The sequence below is a fragment of the Nomia melanderi genome, chromosome 7 (genome assembly GCF_051020985.1).
Source record: "Nomia melanderi isolate GNS246 chromosome 7, iyNomMela1, whole genome shotgun sequence".
NCBI lineage: Eukaryota > Metazoa > Arthropoda > Insecta > Hymenoptera > Halictidae > Nomia > Nomia melanderi.
The window spans coordinates 3285720-3310942 of record NC_135005.1 but is presented as its reverse complement, the minus strand read 5'-3'; the positions used below and the strand labels follow the sequence as shown (position 1 = coordinate 3310942).

At 33.5% G+C, this 25223-nt stretch overlaps 1 protein-coding gene across 3 annotated transcripts in view; it reads right to left on the bottom strand.

Moving 5' to 3' along the window:
* The window catches only part of unc-13-4A (BAI1 associated protein 3), a 143942-nt gene that overhangs the window by 12283 nt on the left and 106436 nt on the right, over positions 1-25223 (bottom strand). For all 3 annotated transcript variants that reach the window (XM_031970275.2, XM_031970273.2, XM_031970274.2), the window contains exons 4-13: positions 22376-22547; positions 16609-16776; positions 15458-15524; positions 13732-13921; positions 7544-7690; positions 7370-7414; positions 5654-5810; positions 2516-2719; positions 1410-1568; positions 205-374 (exon numbers count right to left, since the gene is read on the bottom strand). In XM_031970275.2, the coding sequence (XP_031826135.1) occupies positions 205-374; positions 1410-1568; positions 2516-2719; positions 5654-5810; positions 7370-7414; positions 7544-7690; positions 13732-13921; positions 15458-15524; positions 16609-16776; positions 22376-22547 (1479 nt within the window). The remainder of the gene's footprint in view (positions 1-204; positions 375-1409; positions 1569-2515; positions 2720-5653; positions 5811-7369; positions 7415-7543; positions 7691-13731; positions 13922-15457; positions 15525-16608; positions 16777-22375; positions 22548-25223) is intronic.

The following is a 25223-nucleotide window of genomic DNA, read 5'->3' as shown; positions in this document are numbered from 1 at the left end:
AAGAAAAGTATTTTAAAATTTCTACAGTGAACGACTAAAGGACTGTATTTGCATAGAAAAAAATATTTTGAGAAACTCATAAACGAATTTTTAGCTTATAAATGCATCAAATATTTTTATAACTGTCTAATAATAGCCTGACAAGGAATTTGTTCATCACCAGATAATATTTCATTATCGACATTCGATTCAACAAATATTCACCTAAGAAGGTAATCCAGTTTCGAGATCGATGGTCGATGCAATGGCGGATAAAGTATACGATGTTGTCGAATTCTTTTCAAGGAGACACCGAGGAATTCGTTGAAAGAATCAGCGAGACATTGTTCCTCGTCTCGGGAAAGCGTATCCGTGTGCCACACCTTGTCCAACTCCTGCAAATCAGCCCAGTTCGCGCGTATTAACACTATATCTACGATATGATCAAGACAACCTTCTCCCTACAGTAATGCTCTCTTAAATTCCACAATTTCGGATTCCAACAGTGGAATTTAAACAAGCAAGAAGAACAAGAAGAAGCTACTTATTTGTTTCCAGAAATTGACTCAAACACAGTCACTGACAAAGGCAAAGAATCGACATAGTGAGCGGAAGTAGGATAGACACAGTCGGTTGAAAATCGAGGGTCGAAGCGCAACGTTTCAAAACGACGTCGCACGCGTCAAATATAAACATGCAAGAAAATTTCAATTGCAGTAATTTTAATCTTACCTTCTCAAATGTAGTACCGATGAGTTGTTTAAATTGTTCTAATTAAAATGAGCTCAAATACGACGTAAATCGGACTAGTTTTACCGAGTTAATTTAATTAACGATAAAAGCCCAAAGCCGATAAAACTAAACCGATTTACGTCGTGTTTGGATTTATTTTAATCGGAAGAATCTCAATAAACCACTGGCACGACATTGAAAAAAGTAAAGCTGAAACTGGTGAAACTGAAATTTTCAACATTGCATAATGTTTGTTTATGTTCGCGGCGCCTTATTGAAGCGTGTGTTTCCCCTCCGCTCATTGTATTTATTTTGTGATCCCTGTTAGAGAGATCACATTACATTCAACTTGAGACAGCGAGTAGTGAGGTAATATTAGGGATGGTGCAGTGAGATTAAGTCGAGCAGATTCCTGTGAAATTTAAGCAAGCATCACTGTATATGGCTGCCTGACACAGGTATAATATTTTGCCAGTTATTGAAGTAGTAAAACAGTGTACATTATAATGTGCCCCAGGTATGAAGGGGTTAAATAATTTTATGTTATTTTTCTCGTATAATACATATTTCGTTCCATAAAAATTTCGGCATCTTGGGCAAAAGATACGAAAATTATCCAGCGTTCAATGTATTAAAAAGATCACAACACGTTAATATCATGATATCAAGCATTAAGAAATTGATTTATTTATGGAAACCTGAAGAAGCCGGTGGAGGATCCGTGGATCGCAGGTCGGCTGCCGCGAGGTTGCTACCCATCTAACTAGTGCTTGCTGCAACTCCGTGACATCACCTTGGACGGCGTGTTGATGAAGAATTGTTAGTGCCGTTTGTGGCAATTCTCCGGTGAAGTCTTCCTGAATTATTCGAAATAATCGGAAAATTAATTGCTTATTTTAAAATGTGCAAGACTCGTGGTGAAGACTCGTTAATAACACTCGAAATTATAGATAATTATAATTAATAAATACGAATGTTGTTCCATTTCTTGGGTTAAAAATTAATTATTACATTTCTATTATTAATTGATATGCTTTAAGTATACCTAGACATATAACAAGTATAGAATTCTTTCCTTTTTCTAATAAATTATTAGCAATGAAGTGGTTCTATCTAAATATAGTTTGTGCTTTTACTCATTGATTTGTCCCATGTTACTTTAAAAATGATTATTATTTTTAAGAAATAAGTATTATATTTTTATTCGCGATTTAGATATATTGTTAAACTATGTTAGTTTAAGTTTTGTTCACTTCTGTGGACAAAACTGGATGTTCTCAGGACATAGTTTATTTAGAAGAAATCCGAATTTTTAGTTACGTTTATTTTTTCATTGAATGTTTAAAAAAAGTGAATATTTTCAAAAATCGTTAATATTTTATTATCTATTGTTTCGTTCTTCATTTTAAAGTAAGAATGCATTATTAGTTAATAATTTTATAGACTATGCATCTTCAAAACATATAATATTCAGTATTAACTTTTTTCAATAATTTTTACCAAATTCATGCTACGACCACTCACATATTAAAATATTCCAGCAAACGATGAATTAATATCGATCTACTCATTTCCATGTTACAGGAACATTTGGGGCTTATACAAAATAGAGTATTAAAAGTCGGCATATTTTTTCCAGGGTTATATCTTCACCCAACATCAATATAATATGTACAATGCATTTTGAAAATTGCAAGAATCGTTGAAAAATGTATTAAACTTCTTGTTTAGAATACTTTTACTTTGCAAAATATATTTAGGACTTTTTTTGTGAATAACATTGCTTGTCGCAAATTATACGTACTCCTTGCTTGTTCATCTCGTGGTTGAGGAACACGGTGTAAAGTCTTTCTTGTTGTCTTAGCTCTCCCCAATTATCTTCTTCAGAGGTTCCCCTGTCCTCTCTCGTCGATAGCCACAGTTTTAATTTAATTCTACCCTGAATAGTGCTCCGTTGCGTTCTAGCTTCCAATTTGTACCATCGATCGAGTCCGGTGCTTGGAATGTCCTGATAACAAACCGCGTATTCTTCACAGTGTGTCATTTCGATATCATAATGTACGAATTACTGTATCAGCTCGATGTTTAATTTCAATACTCAATTTTTTTCCATAATTGCGACTTGTTGATCTGTTTATGATGACATTGATATATTTTGTACCCTACTATCATTATTATTTGTTATCTCCGTCGGCAACACAGAAATATGTCGATAAGGCAATTAGGAAGTCGTAATCACTTACTCGATACAGTTTAGAATTAATAAATAAAGAGTCTACTTATTTTAGCTGTTTAAGTACTGTATGTTTATAATATAAAAATATCACTTACATCGAAAAATTATTTTTCAGAATTTTTTAGTAAAAATCAGCAGTCAATCGTAAATTGTAATTAATACTGAAGGTACTTTACTCCGCATAATGATTAGACTACATTTCTAGTACACACTAATTTATATATACAATTCCTAATATATTCGAATATTTGATAATACTTTAAAAACAGGAACGATAAATATTTCCATGTGTTACTTGAAATATAGAAGACCTCCAAATAGTAGAGTATGGAAATGACAACATTAAATATAATTAGATTTTTGTCGCATATTGAATAATAAATGTAATTCATTTTAGAAATATTTAATTTCTTTCTGGATACAATCTATCAGTAAAATAATCATTCAAAGGATCATGCAAAACATTATTGTAGTATCGTAGTTTTAAGACAGTAGGACAGCGAGTATTCTGTGGGCCATAAAAGAGGAAGGTACTCATGGAGACCAGGCCTAAGAGTTGGTGGGTTTTCCCGAGAGATGCGTAAGCAAGGATGATGAGTGCGTGGTGGTGAGAGTAGGGTGTGTTTGAGAATTTGTTGGAAGTGTGAATAAGAAGAATGCTTATGGGGGACAGAATGATTTTTAAGTGCGGATGGCGAGAGATTTTAGAGAGAGTTGCGTTCACCTGAGAAGAGGTAATACCTGTACACTGCGAGCTACAACGTTTCTATTTATTTGTATTTTGTACAGTTATCTATTCCAATGTCTTTTTTCAAATAAAATATATTTAAATTCCATTAATACCACATTATTTTCAAACACCACAAGATTTAACGATTAGAAAAGTCAAAAAATAATGAAAACAAATTATTTCACTCTTTTTAACCTTGCTCTTTCTCTTCGGTTCCAGTTTATGCAAATCGCTTCATTAAAGTCTGCATTTGCATAAATATCCGCAGCCCTCTAGTGAATGTAACGTAATGTTCAGTAAGAACATTATATATTCATAATACATTTTCTATGGTTCAACTGCTCCTTTCAAAATACAAAATTTATAATGCATTATAATAATTATTTTATATTATCGTTTTATCTCTTTTTGTATTCTGCATTTATATCCGTTAATAAAAATCTTTTGCTTGTTTTATATTCTAATCTAATCTAAGTAAATATTAAGTTGCTGCGAAAGTTCTGCCCGTTTCATTGTACCACCCACAAATTTGATTTCTGGAAACACTTTGTGCTTACCTCAAACTATATGTTTTCTACCGCTATTTATGACAGGTTTCCATTTCTGTGGCAGTTGGACTGTTTATTTTTTATACAAATCTCTAGATTTATTATTAAAAAGTAATTGTGTTGGACCTTTTCTTCCACCGAAATTTTAAAAATGTTTTCCATTTAAATCGTTTTGAAAGATTCGGAGAAGATTAAAATCTATTGATGCCAGACCTGAGCAATATGGTGGGCTAAGTTCCCATTTTAGTTCCGATATTTTTTTTGACGTTGTTATAACCACACCTCGCGTTATCGTGGAGATGTCTGAATATTAACCGTACAACGAACCAGACAAATGATCGCTTTTTAAATTTGATTAAAAATTCTACGTTTTCTTTCGTTCACTTAACTTTATATCAATTACTATATTGTCTAATTAATCAGTTTTTCAATGTCTGTCTTCCTTTTTGTCTCTGTTTCCACTAAGAAAAATTTATCATTCATTTATTTACCTTTCGTTTGTAACAGCTATTTGACTAGTTATGATAGAAATCAATATATACACAGCACTGGTACAGTTAGCGCTAAGACACTTGAATTGTAAATTCCAAGTCTAAAAACTAAAGACAGAATATCTTATACCAATCTCCCTTAGTCTCTAATACAGCTGCTTCTGATTTGTTTAAGACGTCCACCGCTAGGAATATTATAAGAAGTGTTCAAAGTTTCCGGGTGTGAGCAGTGTCCATGAAGAATTGTCCGACGTTTCGCTAGCATTGCAGCGGGCATCATCAGGAGGTTTGAGGACTCACTGATACTGGTTAACTGTATTATAAAACATCGCGATACTCTAAAACCCTTAATTATCGTCCAAAATACAAGTATAGCGACTGCACGTTCCCGCGCGATATAATCTTACCGCCCGGATTGTATCAAATAATTATAATTACATAGTATTACGAGGTCTACTAACAATCCCAGCGACTCCCTGATTTCGCATCAGGTTCGTTTACAACAACACTTACTCCAGCAGAAAAGATTCTTCCAACCTAGTGGTTCCCCAATTTCGCATTGGGTTCATCCATGAAAATTATCCCATCCTGCGGCTCGCCAATTTCGCATTGGGTTTGTCCGCATGTTAGAGCTCCCCGATTTCGCATTGGGTTTATCTGTGCTTTATCCAACCTCCCAGCGGCTCTCCAATTTCGCATTGGGTTCGTCCGCGCACCTTACTAACAAACTGACTCCATATTATCAAGATACAAACCTACCACTCGGCTTCTCACGCTGCTCGCGGCTCTGACTCGTAACAATATTAAAGATTCGTGAAAGCGATAAGGGAGGCAAATAGTTCATATACACCAGAAGATGGACAGAACTTAAGCAGCAACGTAATAATACCGGGTAAGAGTGAATAATTTGATGCATCGTAAAAATAGTATTGTGTACCTGAAGAGGAATATTCACGCAGCCGAGAAAATCATCCTGGCCGCCGGATCTCGCGCTCTGCGCGATCTGCTTGAAAAACCGTCCGAGACCCTTGACACCACGTACTTCGTTCAGCTTGCTAACCGCGTCGAATACCGAGGACTCGTCGTCGTGGTCCCTAAAACTATGTCTGTCAGAACAACGGAAACACTTCCGAGCGGAAGATGCACGTACGTGGACGCAGAATAAAAATTCTCGCGGGACAACGATCAAGCGTTCTAAGCTACGAAACAATATACGGCGCGTGTATAGAGAATCGATGTTTGAGCGCATGCAGTCTTGAAATAACTTCGTGAAGCAATAGACAATACTAGAAAAATGTATTCTCACATAATGTCGCATTTAGGTAACATAGATAATGTATCGTCTGCTTAAAAAGAAGTGTTAGGTTTTACTATTAATTTTGTAACTACAGTAATCCCTCGTTTAACGCGGTACTCACACAACGCGATTTACAAATTCTTTTTAATTTACGAATTTATATTAAGCGAATTACCTTTCACCACATAGATGCATGTGTAAATATTGTAGAAAGCCGAGCCGGTTGGCGGGTTTTCGTAATTAAAAATAAAAAAGGTTTCAGAACCTAACCCCTTTTTTGTATATAACGTGGGTCTCATATAACGCGATTCGTTTAACGCGAAGTTTCTGTGGAACCAATTAACCGTGTTAAACGAGGGATTACTGTATTATAAATACTCGGTTCTATATGTATAAAGAGTGAAGTAATTACCAGAAACAATTTTATTTTAAAAATACTTAAAATTCATATCCATAATACTTAGTATTTATTAAAAATATTAAGTAAATATTATTGTAATTTCAAGTATGTTACTCACTTTTCTTAAGATTTTCCAGCGTTTATTATCTAAAACTCGTAAACGATTGTACATAAGAAATCTAGTATTTATTTTTATTTATACTTAATACTTATAAGCATTTACTTTTTTATGCAAACGGCCCAATTTTCAGAACGATTTCATTCATTTTGGTGAAGAGGATAAATTACATACTCCTAAAGTAAACTTGTATCTATGTTCTCATGTAGGTGCGTACTGTGTACGTTAATTATTATGTGCATTTATATTCTTATTGAAATTTGTGTCATACATTTTTCCAGTACTGTAATATGCATTATCTACACACGTATTCATTAATGTATAATTTGTTTCACTGCTTTCAGCGACCTTGTGTACAATAAGAATTGCAAGACCACACTTGGATTTTTAATTGGAAAGAAAGCTGCAGAAAATAATGAAAATTATTAGAAACTAACTGTTTCAGGTGGCAGAATTTCTACGCATAATTTGAATTGTATTAAGAATTTCTTTTTGTTCTTAAACACACACATATCGAAGTTCTTAGTTTCTGTACACGCACTAAAACTCTTTTAACTGCTCAACGATAAGGTTCGAACAGTTTTCATTGAAAGTGGAATACCATTTGTACTGGTATAAATAATTAATTCCTACGTTTCACAAGTTCCTCAAAGTGTTCACATGCATTTTTCCTTTTAAAGAATCAAATAAATATAAACTTCAATGCACCATTGTACACAGAAAAATGATGAGCAAATAAAATGGACAGTTTCAAAATGTTCTACGATATACAACGCTCCATTCGACGTTCGAAGAAACGTGTTTTCGTCGAAAGCGAATGATTAATGACATTACTTACCATATATCCAGATGCAGGATGTCTGTACTGATATCGTCGATGTCACTGGAAATGGGAAAAACGGAAATGTTAGGGCTTATCGGCTGTCCGATTCGATTGGACGTAAAGCGTTTCCGACTTCGGATCAATTAGAAGGGAGACAAGCTTTGCTTGGGAACACTTGGCGTTGCTTACAAACGAAACTTCTCGTTCCATCGCGGGCTGAGCGTGTGCGGCTTCACGGTGGTCGCCCGTATAAACTTCGCCGGGACCGCACCGCTTAAGGACTCTCGATGTTCGCGTCTGCTCGTGTGCTCCTTGCGCTTGAACGACAGCCTGAAACTGATTTTGAACAACTACAGTATCTTTCCACGACCTTTCCGTCTCTGGGTACGTTTTCCGAGAATTTGTTGCGACCAGCAATACCAAATGAGTCGGCTTTAAATACTTGCAAATTGGACCGACGCGTCGCGGTCAAAGGACAATTCAACCGAAAAGCATTCGCGATGTTCCAAATAACAAATATCGAATCGAGCTGAATAATCGAGTGAATAATCTTCATTCGGTATTCTCGGGTTGCTTCCTTTCGAAATTCATTTAAGATTGAGTCAATTAGCGTCGTCGATGAATTGGTTTCACCGTGGAACAGATACTTATGTACAGGGTGAATCGCAAGGATTCGATATCTTTGTACTGTGGAGGTCCTACGTTAGTCAAGCCGACCATTGGTTCAAAAGTGAAAAGGGGCAAGGGTACTCTTTCACTCACAACGCTCGGCTTTCGGACGCATGGTCATTATTGGCGTACGCCGAGCATCGGATCTCGTTACGCATCAAAAATAAACTTTGAAATTCTATAACTGTTTTTCCCATCAAGAAGAAGCTACGTTACCCCACTCCAAAGCCATAAGTATCTATATTACCATAACTCTCCCATATAATGATTGAAGTGTCTAAATTAATAGCTTTCCTATACAAGTAGGATGATACTTTTTTATTTTATTAACAATAGGTTTTCGAAATGCGTCAATTTGATGCACATTGAACTTTATAAACTCTATTTGGTAAATGTTTACGTCAACTTTGATTGATGCAAATACACGAACATGTATGCTAATTGTCTACTTTTAAATTTCCAATTTCCGAAATCTAACTGAACGAACATCAATTTTTCTAGGAGTAGTAAAATAAACCGTACAATAAATGTCCGCAAACCTAATGTTAAAAAGGATTAAATAAACCTTTATATGTCCTTCAGGCGTCTATTTGTAAATAAACTTCACAAATTGCATCCTAAAAATATAATAAAACCTATTTGAAACATTTTCTGAAATAACAACTAGTTTGAACGATAGTCGCATCCACAGTTCACAATCTGCCACCCGGTACATTAATTTAAAATGAGTGGAATCTAGAGCAAACGTTACACTCGTGTCGCTGAACGATCACCTTCAAAGGCAGTACACTGTCGTCTAACACTATCGAAACCGTTAATAATGCAATGAGTTGCACCTAACATCCAAAGATTGCAGACTACCGTCTCGATACTCTATTAAGCCTCTACATAAGCGTCCCGTTTAACCGAATTGACACTACTGTCTATGCACACGCGAGTCTAGCGAAAGCTCATCATCGATAGAATAGTTCGCTCACAGGGTCTCTAGTTTCTTGACAGCCAATTTCTCTGCATTCGGCATGGCTGCGAGCCTGAATCGACAGTGGTGGCCCGGAAACGATGAAAACGCAGCAAAGGTCGAATAAGACTATTAACTTTTACAAATAAAAGTTATTTTAATAGTTATCAAACTTCAAACTTTTCCAGAGCAGAACGAATGTGTCTGTGTAACTCGAAACTTTTTCTACTTTTAAGAAAACAGTATAGATAAAATATAATGTGTTTTTGACAATTTAAGCCGTTTTTACAGGACAATATACGTATTATGCATACGATATGCGTATGATGGATAGAATATACATGTAAATAAAAGATTGCAGACGATGAATCTTACATGATACGTATTATGCGTATTATTTCGAGTATTTATTTGTGCCAATGCGGTAGAAAAAAACATTAAATCAACTTATTGACGCGGAAGCACACACTAGGCCTCTTACGTTTGTGCCGATTACCTGCAAACTAAAAGTCCATAGGGGCAAGAGGAAGTGTCTACTCACGGTGCTCAGATTGTATTATTGGCCGAATCGAACAACGAAAAACGTAAGGAAAACAAATGAAACAAAGTGAGGTATAAACAAGATATCGGTAATCATGTTCATTCTCTATCGTAATGTCGTAAAAATGAGTCCTGAACCTCGGGTCTGGAAAACTGCAGTCGCGACTGAAGCTTTAAGAGCTTCGGCTCCCAGGGCTCAAGCTTTCAGCTACAAAAGCTAACGTCTTCAACGTTTAAGTCATTGTTTATACTGAAGTTCTAACACCGTACAGTATGAATATAGCGACAGACAGTTGGATTCTTCGATCATAAAGACCTGAGCGTTGAAGATTCTGACTCAGTTTGAACTTCCAAGGATTCAAGGTTAAGTCCTACACCTTTGAAGATTCTCGAGTTTTACGGAGACTTAAGTTTCCAAGATTTGGCTTCTAGGGTTGAGTCTCGAAGCCCCTAGGACTCGAGAGTTTTACAACACTACTCTATTGTTATTTCTCACTTTGTCGTATTCTGTTTTATTTACGTTTCTCGTTATGCGACTTTAATTTACGCCAATAACGAAAATGTGTCAAAGCCGAGCATCGCGAGTGAACACTTCTCCTGGCACTTTTGGCTTGTAGGTACTGCTAGGAGATCACTTGATGGCTAGGCTGAGGACTTCGACTGATTGAGCAGTTTTCATTTGTTCTCACCTAAATTTGTGTCGGTTTCCCCTAATTTCTAATGTCTTTGATCACTAATTTACTATTCGTCAAGACGGTTACACGTTACCAATGACAACTATAAAACTGTAAACTAAAAAGACACCTCTTGCCCCTGTTCCGTTCCGCTAGACACCATGTGATATCCGAACTGCAGTCGGCAGAAACCTGAGATGCCTATCGTAGGTGTATTGTCCCATAAGAGCGGCCTTATTTCATAAATAATTGAAAATCTAAACAGTTTCACTCGACCCCTGAAAACGCGACGAACGATTGACTGGCGCGCGTGGACACGCTCCGCGATCCCGTGCATCGGCGGGACTGGGAATTAATCGTCTCGCGGGCTCCGATGGCTGCGAAGACAATGGCCGTGAGATAGAAACCGCGGTCCGCCACGATTCTGAATGCGACGCGGCCTTATTCTGCCGCGGAACCGTCGCGAACAGTACTTGCCGCATCCGGCAACACCTCATTGTTATCAGCCGCCCCTTTGTGGAAATGTCAGTCGAGCGAAGCGTCTAGTGAACGCGTCTCTCCTGTTGCGCGCTGCGTTCCGCGCCCCACGGGTGTCTTCTCTAGTGATCGATCGAGTTACCGTCGTCTGCGTAATAGGATTAATCGATCACGCGGCTAACTTTTCTGCGCTGATAATTACCGGTGATAATAACTTTGATGAATTTGGAGATGGTGGATGATCTTGCGGAATGATGACAGGATATAGGGATAGTGGGGGAAAAGTTGATTAATTAGGAAGAGAAGGAAGCTTCAGAGGTTGTATTGTTGAAATTGGAGATACTGTTACTTCTTGTTTGTTTGATTTTAATGTGAGATGGGTTTATTATTTTGAGAACAGTTGTGTCGAATGAGGAATGAGTTTAGAAAATTGTTCACGGAAGATTGATTACTTAGGGAGTGAAGAGGGATTCGAAGATTAGACTGTTGAAACTGGAGATTCTTCTGGTTTTTGTTCGTTTCATTTAATAAGGTTAGTTTCTTATTCCGAGAAAAATGTTTTGCGATGATGGTTGATTAGAGGGATTGTTGAAGAAAGATTAATTCATTGGAAATCCAAGAGAGCTTTCAGGGTGGCGATATTAAAACTGAAGGTAATCTGTCGATTTTGAAATTGTAAACTGTTTCGTCGATGAGTAGTTACCATATGTCAGTAAAATTCTGTGTTAAAGTTACTATAATCAAAAAAAATTCAGAATAATTTTGGGCGAAAAGTTTGCAGTTTTGGACTTGTTAAAAGTATTTTATTTTTTATATAACGTTCATTATGAAATGTAAGAGAATACTGTACAAAAATAAACAGACTGGAAGATGGAACGAAATTTTCGAACAAATAGATAATGCAAATAAAACTGCACCACTTTAAATATATTAATATTTTTACATTAACTTTCACATGAACCATAATTTTTATTGTTACTGAGCACTAAGGCTCAATTATACTAAAGAAAATAATTAAGAAATCGATAAAAGAAAATATGATTACAATGTAATCATTCGGAATAAGTAGAACTTGATCAAATTTGAAAATGATATACAATTTGAGTAAATTTAAATTTCTAATGAATAAAGTAATACTTATAATTTTGTTGGTCACTATTTCATAGAGAAGGATTTTAATAAAGTGAAATATGTCTTTAATCTTGTTTGAAATATGCGAAGAAACTTTTTAGTAATGCAGTTACTAAAACTAAAACACATAACTGTTTTTTATTGGGAAAATTCTGTAAAATCAGCTCTGCAAACGATATATTCTCAAGAAACTACCCCTGTGGGACGTAGGTGGTATCCACGTACCTCCTAAAACGATCCACCTTATTTTTCTTGAGTCAATGGCTCTCCCTTACTACAAATTTTAATCAAGAGAAGAAATTTAAAATTCACTTCACGGAAGCAGTTAAATTTCTAAACAGCAAATTGAAAAAAAACATTGAATTGGATAGATTTGGTATTTTACGTCAGTTTTTTCCGATAAATACGGATTACTATGCACTGTATAAATTGTATAGAATATTCATACGTATTCAAGTCCTTTTGCAAGGATATTGAAATATACAGGGTGCCCTAGTTACCTCATTATTTCTTACTGTTTTACTCTCCTGTTTTTTAAACAATTTTTTTATCATTTTATTACTTTCGATGAGATAAAAGGAAGTCTAAAATAAAATGTGTAAGACTCGGGAAAGAAAGTTCTATAACTTCAAAAATATTCCAAATTAATTTTAAAGTATTATTGATCACATTTAAATTGAATTTTAGACGTCTCAGTGTAAGGATGAAGTGAGCTTTTGCTTGAAGGTAGTCATTGTCTATTTTTAAAGATTTTGATCTTCCTTTGAATCGAAACTGAATCTCTTTGCTTCAATCCATTAATCTAGAGAGTCTGTTCGAAGTAAACCAAACTGACATGAAAAGGTGAACACTCCATTTTATTTTCTACTTTGTAAGGGAATAATCAAACTGGAAGGTAGAATGAAAGAACCATTTTTCAGCCGTAACTATTGTAACATTGTTTCGGTTCTTCATGACTGTTCTGCTGATGACCTTAAATGAAATTATATAAAAGTTATTTTCTCAAATTTTTGGTATTAATGCTTACTAATTCTGTTTTAAATATAACTTAATTGAAATGTTACTTTTACTGTAGGATTTCTTTGTAGCTCAAATATTTCTTATATTTCTATATTATATCTTTTCAATTTCATTCCGGACAAAGCTACTTACAGAATTATTATTTTTTAAATTACTACACAAGAGTTTCTTGCATTCGACACCTATTATCAAAATACAAACGTGATGCTTCGTTTTAAAAACTAAGATTACATGACAATTTTAATAAAATCTTGAAAGTTTAATAATAATCCCATCCGAAAAGGGTTAAAACTACCTACAAATAATTAAATCTTCAAATAATCCACGAAGACACAAACTTTTATTTCGCTCATACTAAATACATACATCTAAAGGGTCACAAGGTTGTCTTATCACTTACTCAGCTGCAACAAAGTAAGGCAATAAACGTGGGAACAATAACAGTAATCAAATAATCCTCGATGTCACTACCCCAACCACTATTGAATCCTTTATAGTCTATTAGTTCAGACTATGATCTGAATTTAACTGTACCTATGTATATCCATCCGTCTATCTACACGTATGTACATACATGTTTTGTATGCACTTGTATGTACATGTACGAATGGTGGCAAGATACGATAATGAAATTACCATCTGCGAACGCAATAATTGTAGAACATCCCTTACGAAGTGATGTATAATTTACATCTCGGCAGGCGAGTTTTAGCGCGGAACCACGATTACCGTGGTTGAACCTTCGGAAACTTAGAGAAAGTTCGAGAATCTATTTTCTAACTAGCTGATCTGGGCTAAACTCGAATACTTCCCAAGTTGTCTGTTTTAAAACCTTCAACCGTTCGATTAACTGAGAAGGTGAATCGATCGTTGCCAGTGCAAACGGAAGCACCGTTGCCTCGACTTACCTATGGTGCTTCCGCAGTTTCTCGTGCTGAGAGTTTTCGGTTTCACCCCCGTCGGAAAGGGCCCGGGTCGCTTGACGGGGCGAGGCGGGAGGCGTGTGGGGCGAGTGCGCTGTTAAATTCGTCTGAGGACTTAATGGCGCACCTGTATTACCCGGCTGAATTCCCAGCATGCAGTATGGATCACTGAATCCTGCGGGAAGCATAGATCATTTCCTTCGTAATTTTCTTTTGAGCGAATAGAGATAACAGTAACTTTCGTGTAAATATAATCTTCTAAGTATTCATATATTTTTCTTTTTTTTTGCTGAGTATTGAATAATAATATATGATTGTATTGATTTATTAATGTAATTATTATTATTTGTTATATTGATATTCGTTATTGCATTCAAAATGTAAGTGTATGTTATTCGATCTTACCGAGAAAACAAAGTTTTGAAGTTTTACATCAAAACTGAAGGTTTCTAATCATTTTTTATTGTTTACAAAACTGACAATGTTTACTAATAGCTATTGTTTGCTGTTATCTGTTATTTCAAGTTAACAGATATTTCATGAATAAACTGTTTGACAAAGTCGTATTTCTCTAAACAAAATGTTGATATTGATTTATATACACATACATCACATGGTGTAATAAAATATTTTGAAACTAAATTGCTCGGCAAAATGTTTTTTCTCGACTTGTCTTCTTTATTTGTATAGTATCACACAGTGCAATATTAGTCAACATTATAAATTATACAAAAATTATTAGCAAATTTTATCAGTACAATTATAATTTAGTAATCAAAATCAAATATTTCATAATGACGAATGTGGCCAGTTTAATATTATTGTTATTACCACTAGTTTGAAGGTCACTCTCAATATTCAATTTACTGAAAAGAGAACAACGATGGTTAACTTGTGATACTTTTTCGTTACAATTAATATTAAGCTCAATTGAATCATTTGTAAACGTGTTATACATTGAATGTGTAACAGGAGTATGAGTTTCAAAGCTATATGTATCAATGGTATCAAAGTACATTTCTGTTCTAACACTGCATACAGTACGATCAATACAAGGTTTATCAATCCTATTGTCCAATACAGTATTGTTTTCCATATTAACTGATTATATTCTTAGGTAAATATTACTATGTGCTCAATTCTTTTAATTATTGTAATATAATAGATTGATTAAGTATCTGCTACATTTATATAGTTCCCAAAATGAATAGTACAGTCAAGTTCTTGACATTTGCGTTAAATGGAGTTACTAAATAAATTTCGAAATACTTGTTATCACGTACACAATTAGTAGAAAACTTGTTAAATTACCGTTATATAACAAATTTATTAATGAAATAATGAATTTAGTTCCTAGGACAAATTGTATAATTTAATTCTTGAAATTGGGGTTGAATCGATTTACCGCCAGGACGGATTAAATAAATGCCACTACGATATTTAATTAATCCATTATTTTGTAATTTCGACGAAACACCATTATTTCGGGATTTCTGTGAAATATCAAAAAGTGAAACGACGTATGAAAGATATATCGATTTTCATCCGGTCGGCGTCAAAGTTTATGACATCGGCGGCTGAGGCAGGATTATGTTTGTAATCCAATAAAAAATTCATCTATGTATCTGTCAACCGGATAAACCTCGTATTGACATTCTTTGGAACTGAACTGAACAGTTGCTAGTGCAATAAATATAAACAGAATTCCTACCATTTGCGTCTTTCGCTTCCAATCCTTCGGCCTCGACCACCACCACGCTCAGAACGACTATTGGAGGCTAGAACAAATGTTGAACCAGTTCTAATATTTCTTAACAATTCAGTAAATTACAATGACAAAATATAGTACTTTCTTCTTCCTTTTGTCAGAAGTTATTATGATATTCTATTATAATCTTAAAGTTACAAGCTTACATTAACTTTTTAAAACTTTATTTGCATGAATTCCAATTAATAATTAATAAGTATAAGCAACTCTTATTAATTGTAGTTAATTGTAAAATTACAAAATCAGATTTTATTTACAACAGAATATTTAAAATTTATAAATTAATTTCAATTTCTATGTAAAAATTTATATTCGTTATTAATATTGGTGTTTTTATTATATTCGTTAACTGTTTCTCGTTGGTTATTATACATTCTCTATAAAATCCTTTTTCTATGGACTTTAAATTCAGGTATAAGATTAAACTAAATATAAATCATTAATTACATAGAATAATATGATTTTCTTGAACCACGCTTGGTCATGTTGTGTACATTCAGTCACTCATCATACAAATAATGTTCGACGGCCAGTTCCTAACTAGACAAACGGTACACTCCCTATTCATGATTACACAGGTGGACTGTAACTGTTCAGCCAAGTAGAATAGGATCGTACTTGGTCAGTCAAATGGTAACTGATAATGTAGTATAACACAGATCAGATAAATAGAATAATGTTAACAGTATCATGACATGTCAACATACAACTGTGACAGACAATGGAGTTTATCAAAGATAAGTAGAGACAAGATCAGTTATAATATCCTATATATTATAAATAAATGTTAGTTATAATATACTATATATTATAAATAAATGTTCGCTACGTTTAAAACAATAGTTATGAACCCTAATATTTCTGAAATTTAAACTATTGAATTTAAGGACTTAAACTACTACATTTAAACTATCAAAAATATTTAATTGTACTTAAATATTTCTAATATTTTTCTTGCTTGACTTGTCTTTGTTTTAAAACTGTCTCAAAATATTATCATACCGTTGGATAATCAATTACGTTGTGAAAATTAATTGCATATAGCCTTTTTATTTTTAAGATATTTTTCTTATAAAAACGTAACGAATAGATACCTTCTCTTCAGACGCAATATTCAGATAACGACGATGTTGATCTTGCGGTACTCTAAAAGCTTCCTGTGCGTATCTATAAAGATCCTCTTTGTAGTGGGCGTATTGTCCTGTACTGGCGCCCACAGTGTTGGCGATCGTGTAAAGGACTTCTATGTACAACTGTTCCAACTGAAACAAAAATTTAAATCTTTCTTTTAAACATAAATTTTGAGACGTTATTCGAAAGTATTATAAAATTGTTGTATTCATAATTTGACCAACCAATTACATCCTTAATAGTAAGTACCTAATATAAGAAACGAAGTTTGTAGAATCTTTTCTAATTCACAAAATTCAATTAGTCCTATTATGACAACTAACATTTGCTTATTGTAATATTATCTTCAATGGCCTTTTATTTATTAACACTAAAACTACTAAAGATTTGATACACTTCATGCATATTCCTTATAAGAATAGTAAGAGTAGATTTAATTCGGGTTCTTTGGTTAATCTTTATAATATTCAAGTGACATCAATTATTTTTAGAAATGTTTCAGATATTTAATACCTTCAAGATATCAATAATTGAGAGATAAGAAAACGCAAATGGGTCATTTTAACTGGTTTTATTGTTCTAGTGTTAAAAGAGGGATTTGGTTTTAATATTAAAATATGGGTTTAATATTAAATAGTCTTTAAGTTATTAAATACTTAATTAATCTGTTATTCTGCTAAATGTTCGGACTTTCTAGAACTTATTTCGAAATATGTCGGTTCTATTATATATCTCTTTATTTAAACAGATCTTTAGAACCTTTAAAAATAGAAAAAAACGAATACATAGTTTAGTTTTTAAAATCTTTTGTTTTGAATGAAAAATCGATATCCCGTTAATTACATTTTTTATTATAGATACATGGATGTTCATGTATTTCTCGTTAAAATTCCTTTTTTCCTCCACTGATATTTTTGTTCAGAAATAACAATAATGAAAGAGAAGTGATGCAGAAAAAGTGAGCTGGCTCTGCCAGAAATAAGATAAAGTTAATGTCGGTCAACCAGGTAGACACAAGAAGATACGAACATCGTTCAGAGTTCGTACGAGTTTCAAACATCCAATCGTTGGCAGATTGTACTGTTGAAAATTGAGCTTTTAACAGTATCGTGCTCGGTTTTATTTCCTTTATTTACCGGTTAAACTAACAAATTGCATCTTCTACTACAAAGGAATATAATGAAATATATTAATATCGTAGAAATTGTTTACAATATAAAACACATAGCCTATTCAATAATTTTCTTCGAATGTATCCATGTATCACCAAACAATTGAAAAATACTAAGAAAAATGAGAATAAAATATTACAGTCAAAATAAGAAGATATTGTTTCCAATTACAATCTCCACAATTTTCTATTATATTAGAAATAATTATCTATTCATATTAAAAATAGTTATAATAAACAAATTTCCTAAATTTCCTGAGTAATTCACACAAAATAATTATTTACACCTATTAACTTACAAAGTTTATAGGTAATCATGTTAAGGAGAAGCATAAATTCGCAGCAAAATAATTTCCATAGACCAAGCACGTCTAAATAAGTAAAATATACAGGGCACATAATACGTAAATAAAACGAGAGAAGAGAGAGGATGTGAATAGGAAATAACGAAGTCCTTGATTTTCTAAAAACGTGTACCTCCCTTGAACGTGTACATTGTTCCCGCCGTTGGAGACAGTCGAATTGTGCCAAATAGAGATAATTGAACTGTTCCCGACTGTCGAAGCCACCCTTTTTCCCGATCCTTTTCTTCGCATAATTCCCTTCGTTCTTTTTACCAGCGGTATCGTTTGTTCGGCAAGTCGCATGGGAAAACGTAACGTGATTCGTGTTGGAATAATGAGAGAGTCGCCGTTGCATTTTCGCTTCGTTAATAAACAGAAAAAGAAGAATACCAGTTGTCCCTCCGGGAAATGAATCGAGACTCAAGGTACATGATTTTCAGGTCAATTGTGCGCGGCTTCGTTGTATCGCTTAACAAGATGGAAATGAACTGATTTCTCTGACATTACAAAGTATTTTTCGACTTGTTGTTAGTCTAACCGAATTTTAATGCGTCCAAATTATTCTAATAACTATGAATATTAAAGATAGTACCATGAAACGGTACTCATATTACGGTGATAAGTAAATTGTAGATTTCATGCGCACACAGCGTTTATGATTATTTGAAACTCAGTATAATAAAATTTTTAATAATGTTTAATGAGAATTCTTTGAAACACAGCAGAATCCATAATGTAATTGAGAGCTCTTCCTTTAAATCCAATTTTTATGAACTAATCCGTACCAATTTTTATTTACATAGAGATTTACGTTTTAATTAGGTTTAATTAGAAACGTAGAAAATAATATTTTTCAGATTACCCTGAATAGTGAGATCCTCGAATAAAAATTGTTTAAATTTCATACGAGGTTAATATACTTGTGAAAGGTTATTAATACTTAAATACCATTCTCACAATTTTTAATTTGTTTTCATTAAATCATATGCAAAACTCATGTTATTTGTATTCCGATAATACAAAATTAATTTGAGCAGGGAATTATACTTAAAAATGAGAAAATTAGTGTTTCTACGTGTATTCATATTTTACGCACACTTATTAGACGTAATATTAAAAAGAAACAAGTTGCATTACTTAGACCGTACAGTAATAGAAACGAATTCGAATATTCTGATCCATATTAAGCGAGTAACCAGATACATGGGTCTAAATTGGGTGGTTATCGAGAAATCTGATACTTGAGATTAGGATATCCGAAAATCTGAGCAGCGGTGAGAGCCCTAGTTCCCTGATTGGTGAATCAATCAGTGTAAAGCCTGTCTTTAGCCTGAATAGCTTAATAACTTTCGGATTCCGGACAAGTAAAAAAAGCTCTGCGTTCCTTACAAAATAACATACCGATTCCTGGTCATACGAATTAATTGAATTTCTGATGTATTCGATTGAACAAATTCTATTCCAGGTCGATGGTATACCGTCGAACAGTTCAGACGTGTTATTGTATCGCTCGCGCGAGCCGATTATAGTCTAGGAATGTAACAAGTTTAATTATTATTGATGTACTCGTGTCATAGTCCTTATTCAACCGAAAACTGTTCAAAACTATTACGCGTGACCGTGACTGTAGAACTGGTTACTATTCGCCTCTCACGTTAGTTCCATCCTTAGACTTAAAAGTGCAAGGAGAGACGTCCATTTGCCGCACTCAGCCTTATAGTTATGGCGGCTCAGTTTCGGTACATCCTTGTTATTGGCTGAGCCGTCTGCTGAGGTGGAGCGTACGGTTGATTCCTGTTGCCCCTGTGCATTTTTAAGCATAAGGCTGATAGAACTAACGGGAGAGTCGAATAGTATCTCAGCTTTCCTCACGGTTGCCATGGTCTCGGGCTTATATGGGAAATTTTCCTGCTAAGGAGGAGTGCGATTGGATTTTTTCCGACTGGCGGAAGTCTCGAAAAAAGGCCTCCACCAATCAGGTAATTTTACAACTACCCACTACTTAGTCGTTGTCTAAAACGCTTTTCTCAATTATTAGGAAATATAGCATATTTCTCAGAATACAAAGTGCGTAATAAGAAATTATTATTATTTACTGTCTATCATAACTATTTACTATTATTAATAGTGATTTTAAAATGAAAATGAATGAAATTAGTCAGAACCTAAAATAGTAAAATAATTATGCAACAAGTTCAAAGAATTTCAATTCCAATTCCTAGCTTTCCCATTTATTCTTAGAGATCATGAAACAGTTAGTTCTCAATGTCCGCGAATGCCCGAACGTTGAACTGGCAGAACCATTAAGACAATGTCTTTCATTTCGATTGAAACGTACTGCCGACCTAACTGACCTGCACGCATAATATTTCAGCAGTCAAACACAACCACTAAGCCGCATGCAATCTGCGATGGAATAACGTATGTGTCTCGCTGAATGATAAAATGTGGTGTTGCATGAACCGAGTAATATGCTCGCAAGAAATTTAACGCTGATACTAATGAACGTTCTCGGTGCTGGATATAATGAACATGGTAGAACCACACTACCAAGTAGAAGTTATAAATGGTGACGAAAATTCTTTTATGTATCTTCAAAAGGGTCAAACGAAATTTGTTAGCGTAATGATAATTCGAAAGTAATGTGGCGGATGGAGTTAATAAATATGTTCTAAGTATGTCACACCTAAACACATTTGTCGGCCGTGTACTTTATTTAATCAATGTAACCTAAAATTATCTAATAAGGGACGTTAGTCAATTTGAATGAACAGATTTTAATGAAACTTGGAAATGTAGGGCAACGAAAAATATTCGAAACGTATCTCTGTATAACTGATTATATTCCAGCATTGAGTAAAAATAGTTCTCAAAGTTGAAGATGAAAGTGATTAATAATAAGTTTGATACAAAAATTGTTGATACAATTAAGTTTGTTTGAATGATATTCATTTTTTTACTTATAAGTAATTTTAAAATTTCGGGAAAAAATATTAACGAAAAAAAGAATTGTTACAGTTACACAAAGTAACTTAGTTATAATAATGAGTAATAATTACTTAAAGTGTCCATTGAAGTAACGCATTATGAAACGTTTCTAAGTGAAAAATAAGCGTAATCAAATAGATTTTATAATTGAAATATAAAATTGCTTTTATTTATACGTTATTCAAAAAATACTATTCCATGCATAAAATTGTCATATTTAATTATTATAATATAATAAAAGCTCATAAATTACAATTGAAGAAAGTATAAAGACAAAAATATAAAATAAGGATTGTAAACATATATGTAACCATTTGAAGAAACTAAAACCATTAAATTGATTGTACATATTTACTTCAAGTAATGTAAGTTAAATGCTCTTGAGTTTGAGCTACAAAATGTAGGACTATTTTCAGGGGTGAATTTAAAATTAAAATAAAAATCTATTGTCTAGAACACACGTGCAATTCCCTGTGTTTGAAACAACTGAACCAACTTAAAGTCTCAACTTACTTTAAATGATTGTGGATGGTAACAAACTTTTGCATTTAGTAGGGCAAACGCACAGTGTGTCGTGCAAGCAGTGAAAACCGGAAACTTACACTCTCTACATTTCGCGGAACCAACTTTTAAAATCACCAAACCGTAAATGCAGTGCGGTCTAAACATGAGCTACAATTACGCTTTTCATACATTACGCCGTGAACGTTGCATTCGATTTTTTAATCCACCTTTCCATTAAGAGATTATTCGCGTTTGCAATCTGCAGTCCTTGCACTATCCCATTGAAATTCGAAAATAACGTATTTATATCATGTACTTCACTATCTTCTTTCGAGAAGTATTGTAAGTAAATATTAAAGGTTTTCATTGAATTGTTATAAATATCGTTATATATTTAAAATTATTTTTATGTAAATAGTATTTTTGAAATATTAACAGAATTATTCATTCTTTCTACCAGTACTTACTTATTTACATTCAGATTATATTTTTATTTTTTAGGGGTTAACTTCTAAATAAAATTTCGTATGAGTTTTATATTAATCTTCTGTTAGAAAAATAATGTGATCTGTTTAAATTCTTCCTCCATCGCTAATTATCTTGCGTATTTCAATATCTTTATAAGGAAAATAAATAGTTATTTAATATAAAACGGGAAAAATTTGTTCTCAGAAATCTGATGTTAAATAAATAATTAGTAAAATAATAAATAATTTCGCATACCTCTTTTTTGGTGAAACGATACTGCGAAGTATTCAAACTGCTGTCTCTGGACGGTGGAGGAGGTTCCTTCGATCTGACCTCAGACTCTTGAAGAACTACAAGCCTCCGATTTTGTTGTTTCCAAGATAACGCGGTGAAACTTTCGAAGAAGGATCCATCGGTTTCTTGTACTCTGAAAAGTCAATTACACTTTGTTCTTTTTACTTGTATCAGGTTCACCACGTAACAAAATATGTACACTTCTGTTCAGAAATATGTATTTATTCACTTATATCATCCATAATTATTAAAAAAAACTAAAAACTTTCTGATAAATGAGATATTCTTACATCTCTTCTTTACATGTATTAATTTGAACTATACACTGTTTTCAGCATTCTTTCTCACGTTGTTTAACCAATTAACTGAAACTATTCAGGAAGGAGACTGCATTTTATTGTATTTAATTTAGTTTTTCCTAATTTGTCTATCAAAATGTACAGTCATATGAAGTGTCTACAATTTGATTATAGATATAAGTGTTAGTTCTTTTATAAAATAAATTTCCAATCGTCAAATGTATACAGGAATTGATAGTAGATTTGCAAAAACTGTGGAAAATATAAGAATCCAATTGGAAATAGTGTTCTAAGGATGTTGTGTAAAAATATTATGCAACGGAGACATGGTGGCTGTTCGCTAATTGCTAAAGCTTACTGTCGTTGGGTCAGTTTCAAACTATTAGGAATTGGTTCATTCTTTACTCGGACAAGTGGAACGAGTGTGCTCTCATTCCGAAGCTCTAGTGGAACAGAACTTGTAGATCAGACGGTTCATTACTGCACGAGTAAATACATGACACGAGATGTGGTCTACGATATAATCGGAACAAAACATATTTCATGATGCCAACAAAATTAATGGAGTGTTTGGCTTGATAAATGGAATGAATTTTTATTTACAATTTTCATGCTTTTATAGACTCTAATATATGTCCAAGAGAAATTTTGAAACAACTAAGGCTTGTTGGTAATTAAAAGTTAGTTATCTTATATTACAACTTAAAAATATACTAATTATAATTAATTACCTAAATAAGCTATAAAGTAATACATTTATAATTACATATTATTTCAAGCAATAAACAGCAAATAGTGTATTTTATTTAATATCCTGCATGTAACTTCGAAAGAAAAATACTTTATTAGTTCACAGTTGAATACTAATACGAAGAATACAAAATCATACTGGATCTATAGTAAATTGTTAGTAATATCTAACAAATAACGTGATTAAAGAACTAACGTGTAATCTTGATTGATTATACAAATGGAACAATGACAATAATTAACAATTTAACTGATTTAAAGTCAGTTTGTCACTTCAAAGAATGAAATTAGGTCAATACCAGCTCGACCAAAGCGAAAATCTTGGCAAAGAAATTAAATTATAGCCAGTCTAAAATAATTATCGGCCAATGTGCATGGCGAACCGCGCTCCTAATTATGTCTCACACGTGTTTGCCGTGCATTTTTTCCTCATATTCGTGTGCAAACCGTGTTTCGCAACGTTGCAGTAATATCGATCAGCTGCGGAGTTTTCTGTTTTTTCCTTTCTTTTCGCCAGTTTATAATTAATACACTGCGCGCTACATACGAGAACGGCGTAATAAACCCCGACACGTTCGGCTGCATTCCGAATATTCTCCTTCAGAAGGCCTTTGCTATTTAACTGGAGCTCTTCACTGAAAACCGAGTCCGTTGAGTTTTCTCCACACAAACGTACGAACATGTTCCTCAGAAAGTTTGTACGCACATTGGATTAATAAATTATTGAAACTTCTCGAGGTATTTTCCATGTTTGGATAATTAAACGTTAATAAATTTATCGCTTCATATTATAAAGATGCACGTTTAAGATGTTTTAAATACATCATTTTCACTTCTAGTTTACTATTATATACATATTGACATTAGTAATTTAAAGAACATTTTATTAAGGTATTGTTCATTTATAAGTTGAAGTAAAAATGATAAAACTTCAAGTTTTTTAAGTAAAATTAATGATAATTCAATAAAATATTGTAATAAGTTTACTATATTTTGAATGTAATATTTACTGGTTTGAAGGGGGAATTCAGTTGTAGACAAATACAAAGATATAAATGCTATTTATTAGAAAGTAGTATAGTATCTAGAATATTTATTGTAGAATGAATGGTTTGTTGTGCGTGCGTAAGGGCGACCAGGTCGTATTGCGACGGACCGGCGCCGGGATGTTTGGAAAATAGTGTGACTGCGTTTAGACAATTTCGAGCGGCTGAAAGAATGCGAGGAAGAGTGTCTGGAACTGAGCGACTGAACCGTGAGAAAAGTGTGTACGTGACTGCGTGAATTTTGACTATGGACGAAAGATGCGAGTGAGAAGGGTGCAAGGGTGAGAAAGACAGAACGAATGGGGGTGTGTGTTAAAAGCGAGTGGAAATGCGTGCATGAGGACATTTTGGTGAGCGACAGCGGAGAAGAACATTTTTGGTGCGAGAGTCGTGTGTTGTATTTTTTACGTGTTGTCCGTATTGTTTTCTTTATCTTATTAAATATATATTGTTTTCCTAATTCTCTTTTTACTGAAGATCCACATTTTCAATATCATCTAATAGTAAACCACCACTATAGTAGTATTTAAATATATAAGACAATACACCTCCTAAGGGATTTGCCAAATGATGTAATTAAAGTAATATAAAAAATAACTTAAGTTTATAGTAAACACATAGCTATATAAAACTTTCTTTTTGTAATGAAACTATTCAATGAAAAAAATATTTATGGAACAAGCTTACATTAAGCTGCTTGAATAACTTAATAAT